This window comes from Pristiophorus japonicus, unplaced genomic scaffold (assembly GCF_044704955.1).
Source record: "Pristiophorus japonicus isolate sPriJap1 unplaced genomic scaffold, sPriJap1.hap1 HAP1_SCAFFOLD_118, whole genome shotgun sequence".
Taxonomy (NCBI): domain Eukaryota; kingdom Metazoa; phylum Chordata; class Chondrichthyes; family Pristiophoridae; genus Pristiophorus; species Pristiophorus japonicus.
This window is the reverse complement of record NW_027250842.1, coordinates 510,758-532,562: the sequence shown is the minus strand read 5'-3', so window position 1 is coordinate 532,562 and position 21,805 is coordinate 510,758. Positions and strand designations below refer to the sequence as shown.

Genomic DNA, 21,805 nt, shown 5'->3' with positions numbered 1-21,805 from the left:
TACTCTGTATCTAACCCCGTGTTGTACCTGCCCTGGGAGTGTTTGATGGGACAGTGTAGAGGGAGCTTTACTCTGTATCTAACCCCGTGTTGTACCTGCCCCGGGAGTGTTTGATGGGACAGTGTAGAGGGAGCTTTACTCTATATCTAACCCCCTGTACCTGCCCTGGGAGTGTTTGATGGGACAGTGTAGAGGGAGCTTTACTCTGTATCTAACCCCCTGTACCTGCCCTGGGAGTGTTTGATGGGACAGTGTAGAAGGAGCTTTACTCTGTATCTATCCCCCTGTACCTGCCCTGGGAGTGTTTGATGGGACAGTGTACATCCTGTGAGTGTGTAACACCCTCTTGCTCTGCTCACAGATCTCCAAGATGCTTACTGTTGACCCCGCCAAGCGAATCACGGCCCAGGAGGCACTGCGACACAACTTCTTCCAAAGTTACACGCTGGAAGTCCGACATTTCAGCCCCATCCGTAAATTCCGGGTAGGTGACGGGCAGGAGACAGACAGTGTACATGGTGTCAGTGGGACTTGGGTCGATGGTGTGTCAGTGGGACTTGGGTCGATGGTGTGTCAGTGGGACTTGGGTCGATGGTGTGTCAGTGGGACTTGGGTCGATGGTGTGTGGTGTGTCAGTGGGACTTGGGTCGATGGTGTGTCAGTGGGACTTGGGTCGATGGTGTGTCAGTGGGACTTGGGTCGATGGTGTGTGGGGTGTCAGTGGGACGTGGGTCGATGGTGTGTGGTGTGTCAGTGGGACTTGGGTCGATGGTGTGTGGTGTGTCAGTGGGACTTGGGTCGATGGTGTGTCAGTGGGACTTGGGTCGATGGTGTGTCAGTGGGACTTGGGTCGATGGTGTGTGGTGTGTCAGTGGGACTTGGGTCGATGGTGTGTGGTGTGTCAGTGGGACTTGGGTCAATGGTTTGTCAGTGGGACTTGGGTCGATGGTGTGTCAGTGGGACGTGGGTCGATGGTGTGTGGTGTGTCAGTGGGACTTGGGTCGATGGTGTGTCAGTGGGACGTGGGTTGATGGTGTGTCAGTGGGACTTGGGTCGATGGTGTGTGGTGTGTCAGTGGGACTTGGGTCGATGGTGTGTCAGTGGGACTTGGGTCGATGGTGTGTCAGTGGGACTTGGGTCGATGGTGTGTGGTGTGTCAGTGGGACTTGGGTCGATGGTGTGTGGTGTGTCAGTGGGACTTGGGTCGATGGTGTGTCAGTGGGACTTGGGTCGATGGTGTGTGGTGTGTCAGTGGGACTTGGGTCAATGGTGTGTGGTGTGTCAGTGGGACTTGGGTCGATGGTGTGTCAGTGGGACTTGGGTCGATGGTGTGTGGTGTGTCAGTGGGACTTGGGTCGATGGTGTGTGGTGTGTCAGTGGGACTTGGGTCGATGGTGTGTCAGTGGGACTTGGGTCGATGGTGTGTGGTGTGTCAGTGGGACTTGGGTCGATGGTGTGTGGTGTGTCAGTGGGACTTGGGTCGATGGTGTGTGGTGTGTCAGTGGGACTTGGGTCGATGGTGTGTCGGGTGTCAGTGGGACTTGGGTCGATGGTGTGTGGTGTGTCAGTGGGACTTGGGTCGATGGTGTGTCAGTGGGACTTGGGTCGATGGTGTGTGGTGTGTCAGTGGGACTTGGGTCGATGGTGTGTGGTGTGTCAGTGGGACGTGGGTCGATGGTGTGTCAGTGGGACTTGGGTCGATGGTGTGTGGTGTGTCAGAGGGACTTGGGTCGATGGTGTGTGGTGTGTCAGTGGGACTTGGGTCGATGGTGTGTGGTGTGTCAGTGGGACTTGGGTCGATGGTGTGTGGTGTGTCAGTGGGACTTGGGTCGATGGTGTGTCGGGTGTCAGTGGGACTTGGGTCGATGGTGTGTGGTGTGTCAGTGGGACTTGGGTCGATGGTGTGTCAGTGGGACTTGGGTCGATGGTGTGTGGTGTGTCAGTGGGACTTGGGTCGATGGTGTGTGGTGTGTCAGTGGGACGTGGGTCGATGGTGTGTCAGTGGGACTTGGGTCGATGGTGTGTCAGTGGGACTTGGGTCGATGGTGTGTGGTGTGTCAGTGGGACTTGGGTCGATGGTGTGTCAGTGGGACTTGGGTCGATGGTGTGTGGTGTGTCAGTGGGACTTGGGTCGATGGTGTGTCAGTGGGACTTGGGTCGATGATGTGTGGTGTGTCAGTGGGACTTGGGTCGATGGTGTGTGGTGTGTCAGTGGGACTTGAGTCGATGGTGTGTCAGTGGGACTTGGGTCGATGGTGTGTCAGTGGGACTTGGGTCGATGGTGTGTCAGTGGGACTTGGGTCGATGGTGTGTGGTGTGTCAGTGGGACTTGGGTCGATGGTGTGTGGTGTGTCAGTGGGACTTGGGTCGATGGTGTGTGGTGTGTCAGTGGGACTTGGGTCGATGGTGTGTCAGTGGGACTTGGGTCGATGGTGTGTGGTGTGTCAGTGGGACTTGGGTCGATGGTGTGTCAGTGGGACTTGGGTCGATGGTGTGTCAGTGGGACTTGGGTCGATGGTGTGTCAGTGGGACTTGGGTCGATGGTGTGTGGTGTGTCAGTGGGACTTGGGTCGATGGTGTGTCAGTGGGACTTGGGTCGATGGTGTGTGGTGTGTCAGTGGGACTTGGGTCGATGGTGTGTCAGTGGGACTTGGGTCGATGGTGTGTCAGTGGGACTTGGGTCAATGGTGTGTCAGTGGGACTTGGGTCGATGGTGTGTCAGTGGGACTTGGGTCAATGGTGTGTGGTGTGTCAGTGGGACTTGGGTCAATGGTGTGTGGTGTGTCAGTGGGACTTGGGTCGATGGTGTGTCAGTGGGACTTGGGTCGATGGTGTGTCAGTGGGACTTGGGTCGATGGTGTGTCAGTGGGACTTGGGTCAATGGTGTGTGGTGTGTCAGTGGGACTTGGGTCGATGGTGTGTGGTGTGTCAGTGGGACTTGGGTCAATGGTGTGTGGTGTGTCAGTGGGACTTGGGTCGATGGTGTGTCAGTGGGACTTGGGTCGATGGTGTGTGGTGTGTCAGTGGGACTTGGGTCGATGGTGTGTCTGTGGGACTTGGGTCGATGGTGTGTGGTGTGTCAGTGGGACTTGGGTCGATGGTGTGTGGGGTGTCAGTGGGACTTGGGTCGATGGTGTGTGGGGTGTCAGTGGGACTTGGGTCGATGGTGTGTCAGTGGGACTTGGGTCGATGGTGTGTCAGTGGGACTTGGGTCGATGGTGTGTGGTGTGTCAGTGGGACTTGGGTCGATGGTGTGTCAGTGGGACTTGGGTCGATGGTGTGTCAGTGGGACTTGGGTCGATGGTGTGTGGTGTGTCAGTGGGACTTGGGTCGATGGTGTGTCAGTGGGACTTGGGTCGATGGTGTGTGGTGTGTCAGTGGGACTTGGGTCGATGGTGTGTGGTGTGTCAGTGGGACTTGGGTCGATGGTGTGTGGTGTGTCAGTGGGACTTGGGTCGATGGTGTGTCAGTGGGACTTGGGTCGATGGTGTGTGGTGTGTCAGTGGGACTTGGGTCGATGGTGTGTCAGTGGGACTTGGGTCGATGGTGTGTCATGTGTCAGTGGGACTTGGGTCAATGGTGTGTGGTGTGTCAGTGGGCATTGGGTCGATGGTGTGTCAGTGGGACTTGGGTCGATGGTGTGTCAGTGGGACTTGGGTCGATGGTGTGTGGTGTGTCAGTGGGACTTGGGTCGATGGTGTGTCAGTGGGACTTGGGTCGATGGTGTGTGGTGTGTCAGTGGGACTTGGGTCGATGGTGTGTCAGTGGGACTTGGGTCAATGGTGTGTCAGTGGGACTTGGGTCGATGGTGTGTCAGTGGGACTTGGGTCGATGGTGTGTGGTGTGTCAGTGGGACTTGGGTCGATGGTGTGTCAATGGGACTTGGGTCGATGGTGTGTCAGTGGGACTTGGGTCGATGGTGTGTCAGTGGGACTTGGGTCGATGGTGTGTGGTGTGTCAGTGGGACTTGGGTCAATGGTGTGTCAGTGGGACTTGGGTCAATGGTGTGTCAGTGGGACTTGGGTCGATGGTGTGTCAGTGGGACTTGGGTCAATGGTGTGTCAGTGGGACTTGGGTCAATGGTGTGTCAGTGGGACTTGGGTCGATGGTGTGTCAGTGGGACTTGGGTCAATGGTGTGTCAGTGGGACTTGGGTCGATGGTGTGTGGTGTGTCAGTGGGACTTGGGTCGATGGTGTGTGGTGTGTCAGTGGGACTTGGGTCGATGGTGTGTCAGTGGGACTTGGGTCGATGGTGTGTGGGGTGTCAGTGGGACTTGGGTCGATGGTGTGTCAGTGGGACTTGGGTCGATGGTGTGTCAATGGGACTTGGGTCGATGGTGTGTCAGTGGGACTTGGGTCGATGGTGTGTCAGTGGGACTTGGGTCGATGGTGTGTGGTGTGTCAGTGGGACTTGGGTCAATGGTGTGTCAGTGGGACTTGGGTCGATGGTGTGTCAGTGGGACTTGGGTCGATGGTGTGTGGTGTGTCAGTGGGACTTGGGTCAATGGTGTGTCAGTGGGACTTGGGTCGATGGTGTGTCAGTGGGACTTGCGTCGATGGTGTGTGGTGTGTCAGTGGGACTTGGGTCGATGGTGTGTCAATGGGACTTGGGTCGATGGTGTGTCAGTGGGACTTGGGTCGATGGTGTGTCAGTGGGACTTGGGTCGATGGTGTGTGGTGTGTCAGTGGGACTTGGGTCGATGGTGTGTCAGTGGGACTTGGGTCGATGGTGTGTGGTGTGTCAGTGGGACTTGGGTCGATGGTGTGTCAGTGGGACTTGGGTCGATGGTGTGTCAGTGGGACTTGGGTCGATGGTGTGTCAGTGGGACTTGGGTCGATGGTGTGTCAGTGGGACTTGGGTCGATGGTGTGTCAGTGGGACTTGGGTCGATGGTGTGTGGTGTGTCAGTGGGACTTGGGTCGATGGTGTGTCAATGGGACTTGGGTCGATGGTGTGTCAGTGGGACTTGGGTCGATGGTGTGTCAGTGGGACTTGGGTCGATGGTGTGTGGTGTGTCAGTGGGACTTGGGTCGATGGTGTGTCAGTGGGACTTGGGTCGATGGTGTGTGGTGTGTCAGTGGGACTTGGGTCGATGGTGTGTCAGTGGGACTTGGGTCAATGGTGTGTGGTGTGTCAGTGGGACTTGGGTCGATGGTGTGTCAGTGGGACTTGGGTCGATGGTGTGTCAGTGGGACTTGGGTCAATGGTGTGTGGTGTGTCAGTGGGACTTGGGTCGATGGTGTGTCAGTGGGACTTGGGTCGATGGTGTGTGGTGTGTCAGTGGGACTTGGGTCGATGGTGTGTCGGGTGTCAGTGAGAAGTGCGTCTGGCATTTTTTGTATTCATTCATGGGATGTGGGCAAGGCCCAGCATTTATTGCCCATCCCTAATTGCCCCTTGAGAAGGTGGTGGTGATCCCCCTCCTTGAACCGCTGCAGTCCGTGTGGTGAAGGTGCTCACACAGTTGTTCGGGAGGGAGTTCCAGGATTGTGACCCAGCGACGATGAGGGAACAGCTGATGTCGTTGCAAGTCACGATGGTGTGTGACTTGGAGGGGAACGTGGAGGTGCCAACATGAAAATGACCCATTTATCCCGACTCTCTGATTTCAGTCAGTCTGGGGTGGGTGACATATCATCGTCATCATCATAGGGAGCCCCTCGGAATCGAGGAAGACTTGCTTCCACTCTAACAATGAATCCTCAGGTGGCTGAACAGCCCAATATGGGGAACCACAGTCCCTGTCACAGGTGGGACAGACAGACGTTGAGGGAAGGGGAGGGTGGGACTGGTTTGCCGCACGCTCCTTCCGCTGCCTGCGCTGGGTTTCTGCACGCTCTCGGCGACGAGACTCGAGGTGCTCAGCGCCCTCCCGGATGCACTTCCTCCACTTAGGGGCGGACTGGTCTTTGGCCCAGGGACTCCCAGGTGTGGGTGGGGATGTTGCACTTTATATCAGGGAGGGCTTTGAGGGTGGTCCCTTGTAACGTTTCCTCTGCCCACCTTTGGCCCGTTTGCCCGTGAAGGAGTTCCCGAGTAGAGCGCTCGCTTTGGGGAGTCTCGTGTCTGGGGGGGGACGTGCGGACAATGTGGCCCTGCCCAGCGGAGCTGGTCGAGTGTGGTCAGTGCTTCGATGCTGGGGATGTTGGGTCTGGTCGAGGACGCTAACGTTGGTGTGTCTGTCCTCCCGGGGGATTTGCAGGATCTTGCGGAGACAGCGTTGTGCATTGCTCTGACTCCTCTTGCCTCTCCGCTGCCCTTCCCGGGGCAGTGGCGGGAATACGTCTTCCACAGATCGCTGTCTGGGCAGTCCGGCTGTGCATCCGAGCTTACCACGACCACCGGCGGCTCAAGCCACTCACCAAGGAGGTGCTGGCGAACGATCCCTACACGGTGAATGCGGTGCGGAGACTGATTGATGGCTGTGCCTTCCGTATCTACGGGCACTGGGTGAAGAAAGGCCAGCACCAGAACCGGGCCACCCTGTTTGAGAACGTCCCCAAGGCCGCCATGATGGACATCTTCAACCTGGATGAAAGGGACGAGGACGAGGTCTCGTCGAACGGTCGTCCGTGAAGGTTGGTCAGCGTCACTCACCAACATCTTCCCTGTCCTGGGAGTGTGTGATGGGACAGTGTAGAGGGAGCTTTACTCTGTATCTAACTCCGTGCTGTACCTGCCCTGGGAGTGTTTGATGGGGACAGTGTAGAGGGAGCTTTACTCTGTATCTAACCCCCTGTACCTGCCCTGGGAGTGTTTGATGGGACAGTGTAGAGGGAGCTTTACTCTGTATCTAACCCCCTGTACCTGCCCTGGGAGTGTTTGATGGGACAGTGTAGAGGGAGCTTTACTCTGTATCTAACCCCGTGTACCTGCCCTGGGAGTGTTTGATGGGCAGTGTAGAGGGAGCTTTACTCTGTATCTAACCCCGTGCTGTACCTGCCCTGGGAGTGTTTGATGGGACAGTGTAGAGGGAGCTTTACTCTGTATCTAACCCCGTGCTGTACCTGCCCTGGGAGTGTGTGACGGGACAGTGTAGAGGGAGCTTTACTCTGTATCTAACCCGTGCTGTACCTGCCCTGGGAGTGTTTGATGGGACAGTGTAGAGGGAGCTTTACTCTGTATCTAACCCCCTGTACCTGCCCTGGGAGTGTTTGATGGGACAGTGTAGAGGGAGCTTTACTCTGTATCTAACCCCCTGTACCTGCCCTGGGAGTGTTTGATGGGACAGTGTAGAGGGAGCTTTACTCTGTATCTAACCCCCTGTACCTGTCCTGGGAGTGTTTGATGGGACAGTGTAGAGGGAGCTTTACTCTGCATCTAATCCCCTGTACCTGCCCTGGGAGTGTTTGATGGGACAGTGTAGAGGGAGCTTTACTCTGTATCTAACCACCTGTACCTGCCCTGGGAGTGTTTGATGGGACAGTGTAGAGGGAGCTTTACTCTGTATCTAACCCCTGTACCTGCCCTGGGAGTGTTTGATGGGACAGTGTAGAGGGAGCTTTACTCTGTATCTAACCCCCTGTACCTGCCCTGGGAGTGTTTGATGGGACAGTGTAGAAGGAGCTTTACTCTGTATCTAACCCCCTGTACCTGCCCTGGGAGTGTTTGATGGGACAGTGTAGAGGGAGCTTTACTCTCTATCTAACCCCGTGCTGTACCTGCCCTGGGAGTGTTTGATGGGACAGTGTAGAGGGAGCTTTACTCTGTATCTAACCCCCTGTACCTGCCCTGGGAGTGTTGATGGGGACAGTGTAGAGGGAGCTTTACTCTGTATCTAACCCCCTGTATCTGCCCTGGGAGTGTTTGATGGGACAGTGTAGAGGGAGCTTTACTCTGTATCTAACCCCCTGTACCTGCCCTGGGAGTGTTTGATGGGACAGTGTAGAGGGAGCTTTACTCTGTATTTAACCCCCTGTACCTGCCCTGGGAGTGTTTGATGGGACAGTGTAGAGGGAGCTTTACTCTGTATCTAACCCCGTGCTGTACCTGCCCTGGGAGTGTTTGATGGGACAGTGTAGAGGGAGCTTTACTCTGTATCTAACCCCCCTGTACCTGCCCTGGGAGTGTGTGATGGGACAGTGTAGAGGGAGCTTTACTCTGTATCTAACCCCCTGTACCTGCCCTGGGAGTGTTTGATGGGACAGTGTAGAGGGAGCTTTACTCTGTATCTAACCCCGTGCTGTACCTGCCCTGGGAGTGTTTGGTGGGACAGTGTAGAGGGAGCTTTACTCTGTATCTAACCCTGTGCTGTACCTGCCCTGGGAGTGTTTGATGGGACAGTGTAGAGGGAGCTTTACTCTGTATCTAACCCCGTGCTGTACCTGCCCTGGGAGTGTTTGATGGGACAGTGTAGAGGGAGCTTTACTCTGTATCTAACCCCGTGCTGTACCTGCCCTGGGAGTGTTTGATGGGACAGTGTTGTTTTAAGATGTCTCGCCCTCCCTCACTCTGAGGCCGGGCAAGGTTGGGGACTGCGGGCGGGTGACTCTCCCTGATGTGAAGGCATCGTTCTCTCTCTCTCTCTCTCTCCTGACTTGCTCGTTGTGTCTCGCCCTACAGGTTCCTCGCCAAGAGTGTCTCGTTTCCCTCGGGCCCCTCGATGAGACAGTGCCCGGAAGTGGGAGAGCATCACGTCAATCGTGGATGGAGAGAGCTGACTCGCGGAGGGGGTGGGGGAGTCCCCGCTGGCCCTCCACGTCCCGTAACGCTCGAGGGATTTGATTGAGGGGGTTACGGCGAGGGAGAGAGAGCGTGAGAAGATGGGGGAACTTTCGCCCCCAGGTGCAGGGCGCGGAGAGGGCTGGTCTTGGGGAACAGCGATGCAAGGCCGCTGACGTCCGCTCACGCCCTTTGACTCCCAAGAGCTCGCTGGCTGTTGGCCATGCTCTGGGGGTCAGAAGGTCACGCCCTCTCTCTCTGTCTCCTCGCGCTGTCTGGGGCCAGGGAGGTCACCCTGTTTACACCCCCCCCCCCGTCTCCAAGCCAGCTGGTGTTGAATCGGCCTGGCCCATCCCATGCCGGCCGTGAGGAGGGAGCACATGTTCCCCCCCCACCGCCCTCACTGACCACGCCGGCGGCCATTTTAACTGAGGCCCGAGTGACAAACCAAAACGTCCATTTAGTGATTTGTTTTTTTGAGGGGGGGGCCAAGGGAGACCATTTTGGGACAAACGTGCCCACACACAAACCGCCGTGGCCTGAAGTTGCTGGTTTGTTTTCAAAACTCTATTTCCCCCCCCCCTCTCTCTCTTCCCCCCCCCCCCCTCTCATCCCCCCCCCTCTCTCTCTTCCCCCCCTCTCTCTCTTCCCCCCCTCTCTCTTCCCCCCCCTCTCTCTCTCTCCTCCCCCCCCTCTCTCTCTCTTCTCCCCCCCCCCTCTCTCTCTCTTCTCCTCCCCCCCCCTCTCTCTCTCTTCTCCCCCCCTCTCTCTCTCTCTCTTCTCCCCCCCTCTCTCTCTCTCTCTCTTCTCCCTCCCCTCTCTCTCTCTCTTCTCCCTCCCCTCTCTCTCTCTCTTCCCCCCCCACTCTCTCTTCCCCCTCTCTCTCTTCCCCCCCTCTCTCTCTCTCCTCCCCCCCTCTCTCTCTCTTCTCCCCCCCCTCTCTCTCTCTCTCTTCTCCTCCCCCCCCCTCTCTCTCTCTTCTCCCCCCCCTCTCTCTCTCTCTCTCTTCTCCCCCCCCTCTCTCTCTCTCTCTCTTCTCCCTCCCCTCTCTCTCTCTCTTCCCCCCTCTCTCTCTCTCTTCTCTTCCCCCCCCCTCTCTCTCTCTTCTCTTCCCCCCCCCCCTCTCTCTCTCTCTCTTCCCCCCCCCTCTCTCTCTCTCTCTTCCCCCCCCCCCTCTCTCTTCTCTTCCCCCCCCTCTCTCTTCTCTTCCCCCCCCCCCCTCTTCTCTTTCCCCCCCCCCTCTTCTCTTCCCCCCCCCCCTCTTCTCTTCCCCCCCCCCTCTTCTCTTTCCCCCCCCCCTCTCTCTCTCTTCTCTTCCCCCCCTCTCTCTCTCTCTTCCCCCCCCCTCGCTCTCTCTTCCCCCCCCCTCTCTCTCTCTCTTCCCCTCTCTCTCTCTCTCTCTCTCCTCCCCCTTTCTCTCCTCCCCCTTTCTCTCTCTCTTCCCCCCCTCCTCTCTCGTTCTCTCTCTCTTCCCCCCTCCTCTCTCGTTCTCTCTCTTCCCCCCCCCTTTCTTTCTCGCGCACTCTCTCTCTATTCCCTCCCCCCCCCCCCCCCCCTTTCTCTCTCGCTCTCTCTCTCTCTCTCTTTCTCTCGTTCTCCCTCCCCCTCTCCATCGCTTCCCCCTCTCTCGCGCTCTGGCCCGTTATCATCTTCAACACTTGGAGCCGTTCACCCCTTAATCGTGGTTGCTCGAGCGGAACACGAGCCTGGACTGTGCAACCCGTCCGACTAACTCGACCCTTTTCGCCTCCGGTAACATTCCAGAGAATCCGCACTGCCCCCGCTCCAAGACCAAGACATTTGCGAGAGCCGCCCATTGAGTCAGCACCGCTCCCTCTTTCCGAAGTCACACTTGCACCAAGAATAACGCCTGTGTGTACGTGTGAGTTTCAAAAATGAATTGAGTGGGGCCACGAGGGACCTGGTGGGAACGGTTCCACCCCCCGTCTTTCCTCCCCTCCCCCCGCCCCACCGCCGGTTGTCGGAATGGTGTGTGTCCTGCTCCACAGACCCGGGTTTAACATCTCACTTCTGCACCGAGCCCCCTCCCTGCGCCCGTTGGCTCAGTACCCCGCACTGTTCCAACCTGCATTAAAGCGTGTTTCAGGCCTCGGCCCGTCTGCTCCGTGTTTTTAATTTTCAATCTCCCTTCGCCGCGGGTCAGCGCCGACGCTGGGGAGTCGGCCGGGGCTATTTGACTGCAGGGGGCATCGCAGGCCACCCCGACCGTGCCTTGCCCCCCCCCCCCCGCCGGGCGCAAGCGCGCCCGCTGAGCATCGCAGGCATTTGCAGCACGGGGGAAGGAGGCCATTTCGGGCCATCGTGTCCGCGCGCCGGCCGACAAAGAGCATTTGACAAGGTGCCACGTGAAAGGTTACTGCACAAGATGAAAGTTCACGGGGTTGGGGGGGCGGGGGGTAATATATGAGCGTGGTTAGAGGATTGGCTAACACGAGAGTCGGGATAGATTCTCGGGTTGGCAAACAGTGACTAATGAGGTGCCGCAGGGATCAGTGCTGGGGCCCCACCTAAAAACTCATTTTTCGAGTGGAAGCAAGGCTTCCTCGATTCCGAGGGACTGATACCACAAAAAGCAAGGGACCAAGGACTGAGCCCAGCAGGAGTCACTGGGCAGGCAGCGGGAGCAGGCTGGTTTTCGGCTGCTCCCTGGACCCAATGTGAGCAGCAGCCTCAGCACAGTGTGTGTGTGTGTGTGTGTGTGTGTGGGGGGGGTTCAGCACTAGGCCGAAGATGGAGCCTGGACCTTTCCTGCCCAATGTGTGTGTGTGTGGGGGGGGTTCAGCACTAGGCCGAAGATGGAGCCTGGACCTTTCCTGCCCAATGTGTGTGTGTGTGGGGGGGGTTCAGCACTAGGCCGAAGATGGAGCCTGGCCCTTTCCTGCCCAGTGTGTGTGTGTGTGTGGGGGGGGTTCAGCACTAGGCCGAAGATGGAGCCTGGACCTTTCCTGCCCAGTGTGTGTGTGGGGTTCAACACTAGGCCGAAGATGGAGCCTGGACCTTTCCTGCTCAGTGTGTGTGTGGGGTTCAACACTAGGCCGAAGATGGAGCCTGGACCTTTCCTGCCCAATGTGTGTGTGTGTGGGGGGGGTTCAGCACTAGGCCGAAGATGGAGCCTGGCCCTTTCCTGCCCAGTGTGTGTGTGTGTGGGGGGGGTTCAGCACTAGGCCGAAGATGGAGCCTGGACCTTTCCTGCCCAGTGTGTGTGTGGGGTTCAACACTAGGCCGAAGATGGAGCCTGGACCTTTCCTGCTCAGTGTGTGTGTGGGGTTCAACACTAGGCCGAAGATGGAGCCTGGCCCTTTCCTGCCCAGTGTGTGTGTGGGGTTCAGCACTGGGCCAAAGATGGAGCCTGGACCTTTCCTGCTCAGTGTGTGTGTGGGGTTCAGCACTCGGCCGAAGGTGGAGCCTGGACCTTCCCTGCCCAGTGTGTGTGTGTGTGTGTGTGGCTCAGCACTAGGCCGAAGATGGAGCCTGGACCTTTCCTGCCCAGTGTGTGTGTGTGTGGCTCAGCACTAGGCCGAAGATGGAGCCTGGCCCTTTCCTGCCCAGTGTGTGTGTGGCTCAGCACTAGGCCGAAGATGGAGCCTGGACCTTTCCTGCTCAGTGTGTGTGTGTGGCTCAGCACTAGGCCGAAGGTGGAGCCTGGACCTTTCCTGCCCAGTGTGTGTGTGTGTGTGTGTGGCTCAGCACTAGGCCGAAGGTGGAGCCTGGACCTTTCCTGCTCAGCACAGGCCAGTGGTGGGGAAAGAAAGAGCAACACAAGAGTTTGCTGAATTATTTACTTGACGGAGCCTTGCCCCAAGTCGCGGTGAGGGGGGAGGCGGAAGGCGGAGCCCGACTCACTTCCTCTTGGCTTTGGGTGACCTTTCCCCCTGCCTGGGGGTCGCCGGGCCCAGTTGCTCCATGGCCGACAGCTTGGCGTTGAGGGTCAGCTCGCCCGCCCGCATCTGGCCCTCGATCGAGGTCTTCAGCTCGGACATCTGCTCCGCCAGCCGGGCCTCGATGAACTGCCGCAGATCGGCAACGGGAGCCGTCACCGCTGCCGCCTCCTCACCTGTGTCGGGGGTCAGAGGGCAAAGGTCAGCGGGCAAACATTGCGCTGGGGGGGCGGGGTGGGGGAGATTGTACAATCTGCCTCCCCTGTCCGACACACGCACCCTCTCCTTCCCCCCCCCCCCCCCCTTCCCGTCACCCCGAACACTCCCCGCCCAGCCCGGGCGCCCATGGGACATTCAACTGTGTAGTGCATCGCGGGTGGTTCCTGACTCTCTGGCCATGTCTCCCAGGCAGGAGGGTCACCGCACCAAGTTGTTCTTCACCCCTCTTCCCCCGCCCATCCTCCCCTCCCCCTCACTCTCTCCTGCCCCTCATCCCTCCCCTTCTCGCCTCCGCTCCTCACCGCCCCTCCCTCCCACCGACGCCTTCCCCCTCACCCCTCCTCCCTCCCACCGCCTCCTTGCCCCAGCACTCCGCCGCCCCTCCTCGCCCTCAATCACCTTACACACCCCCCCCACCCCCCGACAATCCCACACCCAGCGTCATCTCTTCCACGGTGTTGTGGGTGCTCACAGTTTCACACTCCTGAAACCTATGCAGGGACCACCAACGCTTCCCCATCCCTGGGGTTCCCCCTCGCTCGCCCCCTCCCCTCCCCCCGGGGTTCCCCCTCGCTCGCCCCCTCGCTCGCCCCCTCCCCCCCCCCCGGGGTTCCCCCTCGCTCGCCCCCTCCCCCCCCCCCCCCGGGGTTCCCCCTCGCTCGCCCCCTCCCCCCCCCCCCCCGGGGTTCCCCCTCGCTCGCCCCCTCCCCTCCCCCCCGGGGTTCCCCCTCGCTCGCCCCCTCCCCCCGGGGTTCCCTCTCGCTCGCCCCTCCCCCCCCCCCCCGGGGTTCCCCCTCGCTCGCCCCCTCCCCCCGGGGTTCCCTCTCGCTCGCCCACTCCCCCTCCCCCCCCGGGGTTCCCCCTCGCACTCCCCCCCCCCCCCGGGGTTCCCCCTCGCTCGCCCCCTCTCTCCCCCCCCCCCCCCCCGGGGTTCCCCTCGCTCGCTCCCTCCCCCCGGGGTTCCCTCTCGCTCGCCCACTCCCCCCGGGGTTCCCCCTCGCTCGCCCCCTCTTCCCCCCCCCGGGGTTCCCCCTCGCTCGCCCCCTCCCCCCGGGGTTCCCTCTCGCTCGCCCACTCCCCCTCCCCCCCCGGGGTTCCCCCTCGCACTCCCCCTCCCCCCCCGGGGTTCCCCCTCGCTCGCCCCCTCACCCCCCCCCCGGGGTTCCCCTCGCTCGCTCCCTCCCCCCGGGGTTCCCCCTCGCTCGCCCCCTCGCTCGCCCCCTCTTCCCCCGGGGTTCCCCTCGCTCGCTCCCTCCCCCCGGGGTTCCCTCTCGCTCGCCCACTCCCCCTCCCCCCCCGGGGTTCCCCCTCGCTCGCCCCCTCTTCCCCCCCCCCCCCGGGGTTCCCCCTCGCTCGCTCCCTCCCCCCGGGGTTCCCTCTCGCTCGCCCCCTTCCCCCCCCCCCCGGGGTTCCCTCTCGCTCGCCCCCTCCCCCCCCCCCCGGGGTTCCCCCTCGCTCGCTCCCTCCCCCCGGGGTTCCCTCTCGCTCGCCCCCTCCCCCCCCCGGGGTTCCCCCTCGCTCGCCCCCTCCCCCCCGGGGTTCCCCCTCGCTCGCCCCCTCGCTCGCCCCCTTCCCCCCCGGGGTTCCCCCTCGCTCGCCCCCTCCCCCCCTGGGGTGCCCCCTCCCCCCCCCCGGGGTCCTCGCTCGCCCCCTACCCCCCCCGGGGTTCCCCCTTGCTCGCCCCCTCCCCCCCGGGGTTCCCCCTCACTCGCTGACCTCCGTGGGTCCCCCTCACCCCAAGCCGCGACCCACATTCGGACCCGAGGCTTACCCTCGGTTTCTGGCTCTTCGACAGGGACCTCCTCGCTGTCGACCACCGGTGTCTCTTCCTCGACAGCTAACAGCCGCAAACAGGAGGACAGAAAGAACATGCATTTCACCGACTCGGACGCCCACAGGGAGAACTTTTCAATGAGTAGTCACTGTTTGACTGTAGGAAACGTGGCAACTTATTTGCGCACAGCAAGCTCCCAGAAACAGCAGTGTGGCGATGACCAGATCGTCTGTATTTGAGTGGTGTTGGTTGAAGGGTAAATATTGGCTTCAGGACATTGAGGACAACTCCCGAGCTCTTCTTCCACCGGAGACCGATTACGCCCACCTCAAAGGCCACTCCCAGGGCAGGTACAGGGGGTTAGATACAGTGTAAAGCTCCCTCTACACTGTCCCATCAAACACTCCCAGGGCAGGTACAGCACGGGGTTAGATACAGAGTAAAGCTCCCTCTACACTGTCCCATCAAACACTCCCAGGGCAGGTACAGCACGGGGTTAGATACAGAGTAAAGCTCCCTATACACTGTCCCATCAAACACTCCCAGGGCAGGTACAGCACGGGTTAGATACAGAGTAAAGCTCCTTATACACTGTCCCATCAAATACTCCCAGGGCAGGTACAGTACAGGGTTAGATACAGAGTAAAGCTCCCTCTACACTGCCCCCATCAAACACTCCCAGGGCAGGTACAGCACGGGGTTAGATACAGAGTAAAGCTCCCTCTACACTGTCCCATCAAACACTCCCAGGGCAGGTACAGCACGGGGTTAGATACAGAGTAAAGCTCCCTCTACACTGTCCCATCAAACACTCCCAGGGCAGGTACAGGGGGTTAGATACAGAGTAAAGCTCCCTCTGCACTGTCCCATCAAACACTCCCAGGGCAGGTACAGGGGGTTAGATACAGAGTAAAGCTCCCTCTACACTGTCCCATCAAACACTCCCAGGGCAGGTACAGGGGGTTAGATACAGAGTCAAGCTCCCTCTACACTGTCCCATCAAACACTCCCAGGGTAGTTACAGGGGGTTAGATACAGAGTAAAGCTCCCTCTACACTGTCCCATCAAACACTCCCAGGGCAGGTACAGGGGGTTAGATACAGGGTAAAGCTCCCTCTACACTGTCCCATCAAACACTCCCAGGGCAGGTACAGGGGGTTAGATACAGAGTAAAGCTCCCTCTACACTGTCCCATCAAACACTCCCAGGGCAGGTACAGCACGGGGTTAGATACAGAGTAAAGCTCCCTCTACACTGTCCCATCAAACACTCCCAGGGCAGGTACAGCACGGGGTTAGATACAGAGTAAAGCTCCCTCTACACTGTCCCATCAAACACTCCCAGGGCAGGTACAGCACGGGGTTAGATACAGAGTAAAGCTCCCTCTACACTGTCCCATCACACACTCCCAGGGCAGGTACAGAGGGTTAGATACAGAGTAAAGCTCCCTCTACACTGCCCCATCAAACATTCCCAGGGCAGGTACAGGGGGTTAGATACAGAGTAAAGCTCCCTCTACACTGTCCCATCAAACACTCCCAGGGCAGGTACAGCACGGGGTTAGATACAGAGTAAAGCTCCCTCTACACTGTCCCATCAAACACTCCCAGGGCAGGTACAGGGGGTTAGATACAGAGTAAAGCTTCCTCTACACTGTCCCATCACACACTCCCAGGGCAGGTACAGGGGGTTAGATACAGAGTAAAGCTCCCTCTACACTGTCCCATCAAACACTCCCAGGGCAGGTACAGGGGGTTAGATACAGAGTAAAGCTCCCTCTACACTGTCCCATCAAACACTCCCAGGGCAGGTACAGAGGGTTAGATACAGAGTAAAGCTCCCTCTACACTGTCCCATCAAACACTCCCAGGGCAGGTACAGGGGGTTAGATACAGAGTAAAGCTCCCTCTACACTGTCCCATCAAACACTCCCAGGGCAGGTACAGGGGGTTAGATACAGAGTAAAGCTCCCTCTACACTGTCCCATCAAACACTCCCAGGGCAGGTACAGGGGGTTAGATACAGAGTAAAGCTCCCTCTACACTGTCCCATCAAACACTCCCAGGGCAGGTACAGCACGGGGTTAGATACAGAGTAAAGCTCCCTCTACACTGTCCCATCAAACACTCCCAGGGCAGGTACAGGGGGTTAGATACAGAGTAAAGCTCCCTCTACACTGTCCCATCAAACACTCCCAGGGCAGGTACAGCACGGGGTTAGATACAGAGTAAAGCTCCCTCTACACTGTCCCCATCAAACACTCCCAGGGCAGGTGCAGCATGGGGTTAGATACAGAGTAAAGCTCCCTCTACACTGTCCCATCAAACACTCCCAGGGCAGGTACAGGGGGTTAGATACAGAGTAAAGCTCCCTCTACACTGTAGCTCAGCGCCAGGCGATGGAGGGACCACGCATGGTCCATTTCTGCACGTGACTGCAAACTGAACTCTGACCGCGAGGCAGTTTTCCGAACTGAATTGACCGTGACCAGTAACTCTGCAATATCCCGTATGTGTTCCCCGCACACACTGAGGAGGCAGCCAATTGAATCAGTTCCCTGTTGTGGCGCGGCACTGTACAGATCTCCACATCCCGTGTCCTCACCTGGTGGAGTTGGTGGAGTTTCTGGCTTTCCCACATAGCTCAGACATAGGTCCAACCGGAGCTGGGAGAAAGGAAGCAACGTTGTTGAGAACATCCCGAGACAGCAAGCTGTGACCATCACAGCCGAGAGTTTCATCAAACAAGTTGCGCACACTGAATGATAGGATTAAGCTGTTGGTTTACATCGAGTTGTACAGCACAGGAGGAGCGGCGAGAGATGGTAGAGGGACGTGATCGGGGGCCCAGGAGAGGCGAGGGCCCAGGGGCAGCACGGGCCCAGCCCACACTGTGCGATATGTGAGCACACTCGGTCCAAGCAACAGAGCCGGTCTCCAGTCGTCCTGGTTCACCCTTGCCCACTGGGCCAAGACCCAGCTCTGTTGGTTCAAATGGTCTGTGCTGCTGTTGATGCTATACACGGGCCTCCTCCCCACTTACTTCATCTCACCCTATCAAGGGGTCAGATGTGGCTCGGTGAGCAGCACTCTCGCCTCAGAGCCAGAAGACTGTGGGTTCAAGTCCTACTCCCGGGACTCCAGCACAGAAATTGGCACACACTCCAGTTGAGTACTGAGGTTTCACTCGGGCAGTACTGAGGGAGCGGCGCACTGTCGGAGGGGCAGTACTGAGGGAGCGCCGCACTGTCGGAGGGGCAGTACTGAGGCAGAACTGCACTGTCAGAGGAGCAGTACTGAGGGAGTGCCGCACTGTCGGAGGGGCGGTACTGAGGGAGCGCCGCACTGTCGGAGGGGCAGTACTGAGGCAGAACTGCACTGTCAGAGGAGCAGTACTGAGGGAGTGCCGCACTGTCGGAGGGGCAGTACTGAGGGAGTGCCGCACTGTCGGAGGGGCAGTACTGAGGGAGAACTGCACTGTCGGAGGGGCAGTACTGAGGGAGTGCCGCACTGTCGGTGGGGCAGTACTGAGGGAGAACTGCACTGTCAGAGGGGCTAAGGTGGTGTCTTTCAGATGACACGTTAACCCAAGGTCCCAGGTTGAGACGTTAAACCGAGGCCCCGTCAGTCCTCCCATGATCCCATGGTGCTATTTCGATGAAGAACTGGCGCGTTATCGCAGGTGTGCCCTGGGGCCATTCTTTATCCCTCAATCAATGTCACTAAAAGTGATGATCTGGTCACTGCTGTGTGTGGGAGCTTGCTGTGTGCAAATTGGCTGCTGTATTTCCTACATTACAACAGTGACTACACTCCAAAAGTACTTCATTGGCTGTAAAGCGCTTTGGGGTGTCCTGAGGGATGCCTGAACTACTGGATACTGAATATTGACACTGTCGATATACTCAACAGTTGGATACCCATCGGGGGGGGGTGGAGCTGTCCCAATCTTGGCTCCGAATGCCCACAAACTGGTGAACTGGTTTAAACCTATTTCAAAGGCGAACATAGTGCTCTTCAGCACAGAAACGGGCCCCACACAAGCCTCCTCTCAGCCCTCTTCACTCACCCCATCCACCTCTCCTATTCCCTTCTCCCTCATCCGCTTGTCCAGCCTCCCCTTGAATGCAGCGATACTATTCGCCCCGACCCCTCCCTGTGGCAGCGAGTTCCACATTCTCACCGCTCCCTGGGTAAAGCTTTCTCCCGAAGCCCCAAGAGGATGTATTCGTGACTCACCACAGCCGTTCCCTCGAAACGAGGATGGTTTGCTTCCACGCCAAAAAAGGATGAGTTCACAGGTGCTTCAACGAAGGACGCGTACTACGTCAAGGGCGGGAGATGCCTGCGGGTGGATTGTTGTAACGTGGGGTGACCCGTTACACACCAGCCACCACACGGGGCTTGACGGAGCCAGGTCTTGGTCCAGTGGCAAGGGTTAACCAGGACGACTGGGGACCAAGCTCTGCTGCACGGGCCCAGTGCGCTCACATATCTCCTCTCCTGGGGCCCCGAACTCACGCCTCCCCAGGGCCCAGGCCACATCCCTCGACAATCTCTCGCCGCTCCTGCTGTATCTGCCCCACGCTCCAATCACCGACCTGGACCTTGATGAAGTCCCCTCTTGGCTGCCGTCGCCCTCCAGCTTGCCGTGGTACGCCTTCACGCTGGTCCAGGGCCGTTTTCCGCTCCTGTCATGGCCCTGACCCGCGGCTGGGCCGGATAAGGAAGCTCCTGAATCCCCAAGAGGATTTATCAGTGACTATCTTACACTTGTCGCACGTGGTTCTGGTCTTACCCCGGAGGTGGGAACGCCCTCTCTCTGTCTATCCTTTCATCATTCTTGACGACCTCGGATAATGTCTCCCCTCAATCCTTTTTTTCGAGAAAAATGAGCCCGAGCTTGTTCAATCTTTCCCGAGAGGTATAAGCTCTCAGTTCTGGTGCAGTCTTTTTTTGCGACGCCTTCAGATCACAAGATCAGAATTGTGCAGAGTACTGAAAGTGTGATCGAACCAAGGTTCTGTGCAAGTTTAACATGACTTCGCTGCCTCTCAGTTCTATCCCTCCAGAACTGAACCCCAGTGCTTTGCTTGCAATGGTTTTATTAAGCTGAGCCATTACTTTCAGAGATCTGTGTATCTGCACCCGCAGATGTCTCTGTATCTCTACCCCATTTAGACACCTATTTTCCAAGGAGTATGTGGTCTCTATTCTTCCTACTAAAATGCATCGCCTCACAATTATCTCTGTTGAAGTTTACAATTACACACCCAAGGTGATTAATGTCTCCCTCTAGTTTGTCGCAATCCACCTCTGTATCAACTACACCCCCTAATTTGGTGTTATCGGCAAATTTTGAAATTCCAACCGGAAAATAACACATTTATCCCAACTCTCTGTTCTCTGTTAGTTAGCCAGTCCTCTATCCATGCTAATATATTGCCCCCAACCCCGTGAACTTTTATCTTGTGCAGTAACCTTTCACGTGGCACCTTATCGAATGCCTTCTGGAAATCCAAATACATGACATCTACTGGTTCCCCCTTATCCATCATCTTCATCGGCAGTCCCTCAGAATTGAGGAAGACTTGCTTCCACTTTAAAAATGAGTCCTTCGGTGGCCGAACAGTCCAATACGAGAGCCACAGTCCCCGTCACAGGTGAGACAGACAGACGTTGAGGGAAGGGGAGGGTGGGACTGGTTTGCCGCACGCTCCTTCCGCTGCCTGCGCTTGGTTTCTGCACGCTCTCGGCGACGAGACTCGAGGTGCTCAGCGCCCTCCCGGATGCACTTCCTCCACTTAGGGGCGGACTGGTCTTTGGGCCCAGGGACTCCCAGGTGTCGGTGGGGATGTTGCACTTTATATCAGGGAGGGCTTTGAGGGTGGTCCCTTGTAACGTTCCCTCTGCCCACCTTTGGCTCGCTTGCCGTGAAGGAGTTCCGAGTAGAGCGCTTGCTTTGGGGAGTCTCGTGTCTGGGGGACATGCGGACAATGTGGCCCTGCCCAGCGGAGCTGGTCGAGTGTGGTCAGTGCTTCGATGCTGGGGATGTTGGGCCTGGTCGAGGACGCTAACGTTGGTGCGTCTGTCCTCCCGGGGGATTTGCAGGATCTTGCGGAGACAGCGTTGGTGGTATTTCTCCAGCGACTCGAGGTGTCTACTGTACATGGTCCGTGTCTCTGAGCCACACAGGAGGGCGGGTATCACTACAGCCCTGTAGACCATGAGCTGGGGGTGAGATACCTACTGTACATGGTCCGTGTCTCTGAGCCATACAGGAGGGCGGGTATCACTACAGCCCTGTGGACCATGAGCTGGGGGTGAGGTACCTACTGTACATGGTCCATGTCTCTGAGCCACACAGGAGGGCGGGTATCACTACAGTCCTGTGGACCATGAGCTTGGTGGCGGATTTGAGGGCCTGATTTTCGAACACTCTTTTCCTCAGGCGACCGAAGGCTGCACTGGCGCACTGGAGGCGGTGTTGTATCTCGTCGCCAATGTCTGCCCTTGTTGATAGGAGGCTCCCGAGGTACGGGAAATGGTCCACGTTGTGCAGGGCTGCGCCGTGGATCTTGATGACCTGGGGGCGGGGGCAGTGCTGTGTGGAGGGGTCAGGTTGGTGGAGGACCTTTGTCTTACGGATGTTTAGTGTAAGGCCCGTGCTTTTGTACGTCTCGGTGAAGTTGTTGACTATGACTTGGAGTTCAGCCTCCGAGTGTGCGCAGACGGAAGCGTTGTCCGCGTACTGTAGCTCGACGACAGAGGACGGGACGACCTTGGATCTGGCCTGGGGACGGCGAAGGTTGAACAGGTTCCTGCTGGTTCTGTAGTTTAGTTCCACTCCAGCGGCGAGCTTGTTGAGTGAGAGGTGGAGCATGGCAGCGAGGAAGATCGAGAAGAGGGTTGGGGCGATGACACAGCCCCGTTTGATCCCGGTCCGGACGTGGATTGGGTCTGCGATGGATCCGTTGGTCAGGATCACGGCCTTGCATGTCGTCATGTAAATGGTGAACAACAGTGATCCCAGGTCCGATCCTTGTGGAACACCGCTACCCACCACTTGCCAATCCAAATAACTACCTTTAAATCCCTATTTTCTGTTTTCTGTTGGTGCAGAAGATTCCTTAAAAGTCAACCCCCTCATCCCCGGAATCAACCGAGTGAACCTTCTCTGAACTGCCTCCAAAGCAAGTATATCCTTTCGTAAATACGGAGAGCAAAACTGCACGCAGTACTCCAGGTGTGGC

At 58.1% G+C, this 21,805-nt stretch overlaps 2 protein-coding genes across 4 annotated transcripts in view; one reads left to right on the top strand and one right to left on the bottom strand.

The window, feature by feature from the left end:
- Positions 1-9,363, top strand: part of LOC139242048 (phosphorylase b kinase gamma catalytic chain, skeletal muscle/heart isoform-like) — a 68,013-nt gene extending 58,650 nt beyond the window's left edge. For all 3 annotated transcript variants that reach the window (XM_070870188.1, XM_070870186.1, XM_070870187.1), the window contains 3 exons: positions 362-484; positions 6,295-6,578; positions 8,563-9,363. In XM_070870188.1, coding sequence (XP_070726289.1) covers positions 362-484; positions 6,295-6,576 — 405 coding nt within the window. In that variant the 3' untranslated portion in view covers positions 6,577-6,578; positions 8,563-9,363. The remainder of the gene's footprint in view (positions 1-361; positions 485-6,294; positions 6,579-8,562) is intronic.
- A 3,084-nt stretch (positions 9,364-12,447) lies between these two features.
- Positions 12,448-21,805, bottom strand: part of LOC139242053 (cilia- and flagella-associated protein 119-like) — a 50,898-nt gene continuing 41,540 nt past the window's right edge. Inside the window, exons 7-9 of the mRNA XM_070870196.1 lie at positions 17,158-17,218; positions 14,551-14,616; positions 12,448-12,736 (exon numbers count right to left, since the gene is read on the bottom strand). Coding sequence (XP_070726297.1) covers positions 12,522-12,736; positions 14,551-14,616; positions 17,158-17,218 — 342 coding nt within the window. The 3' untranslated portion in view covers positions 12,448-12,521. The remainder of the gene's footprint in view (positions 12,737-14,550; positions 14,617-17,157; positions 17,219-21,805) is intronic.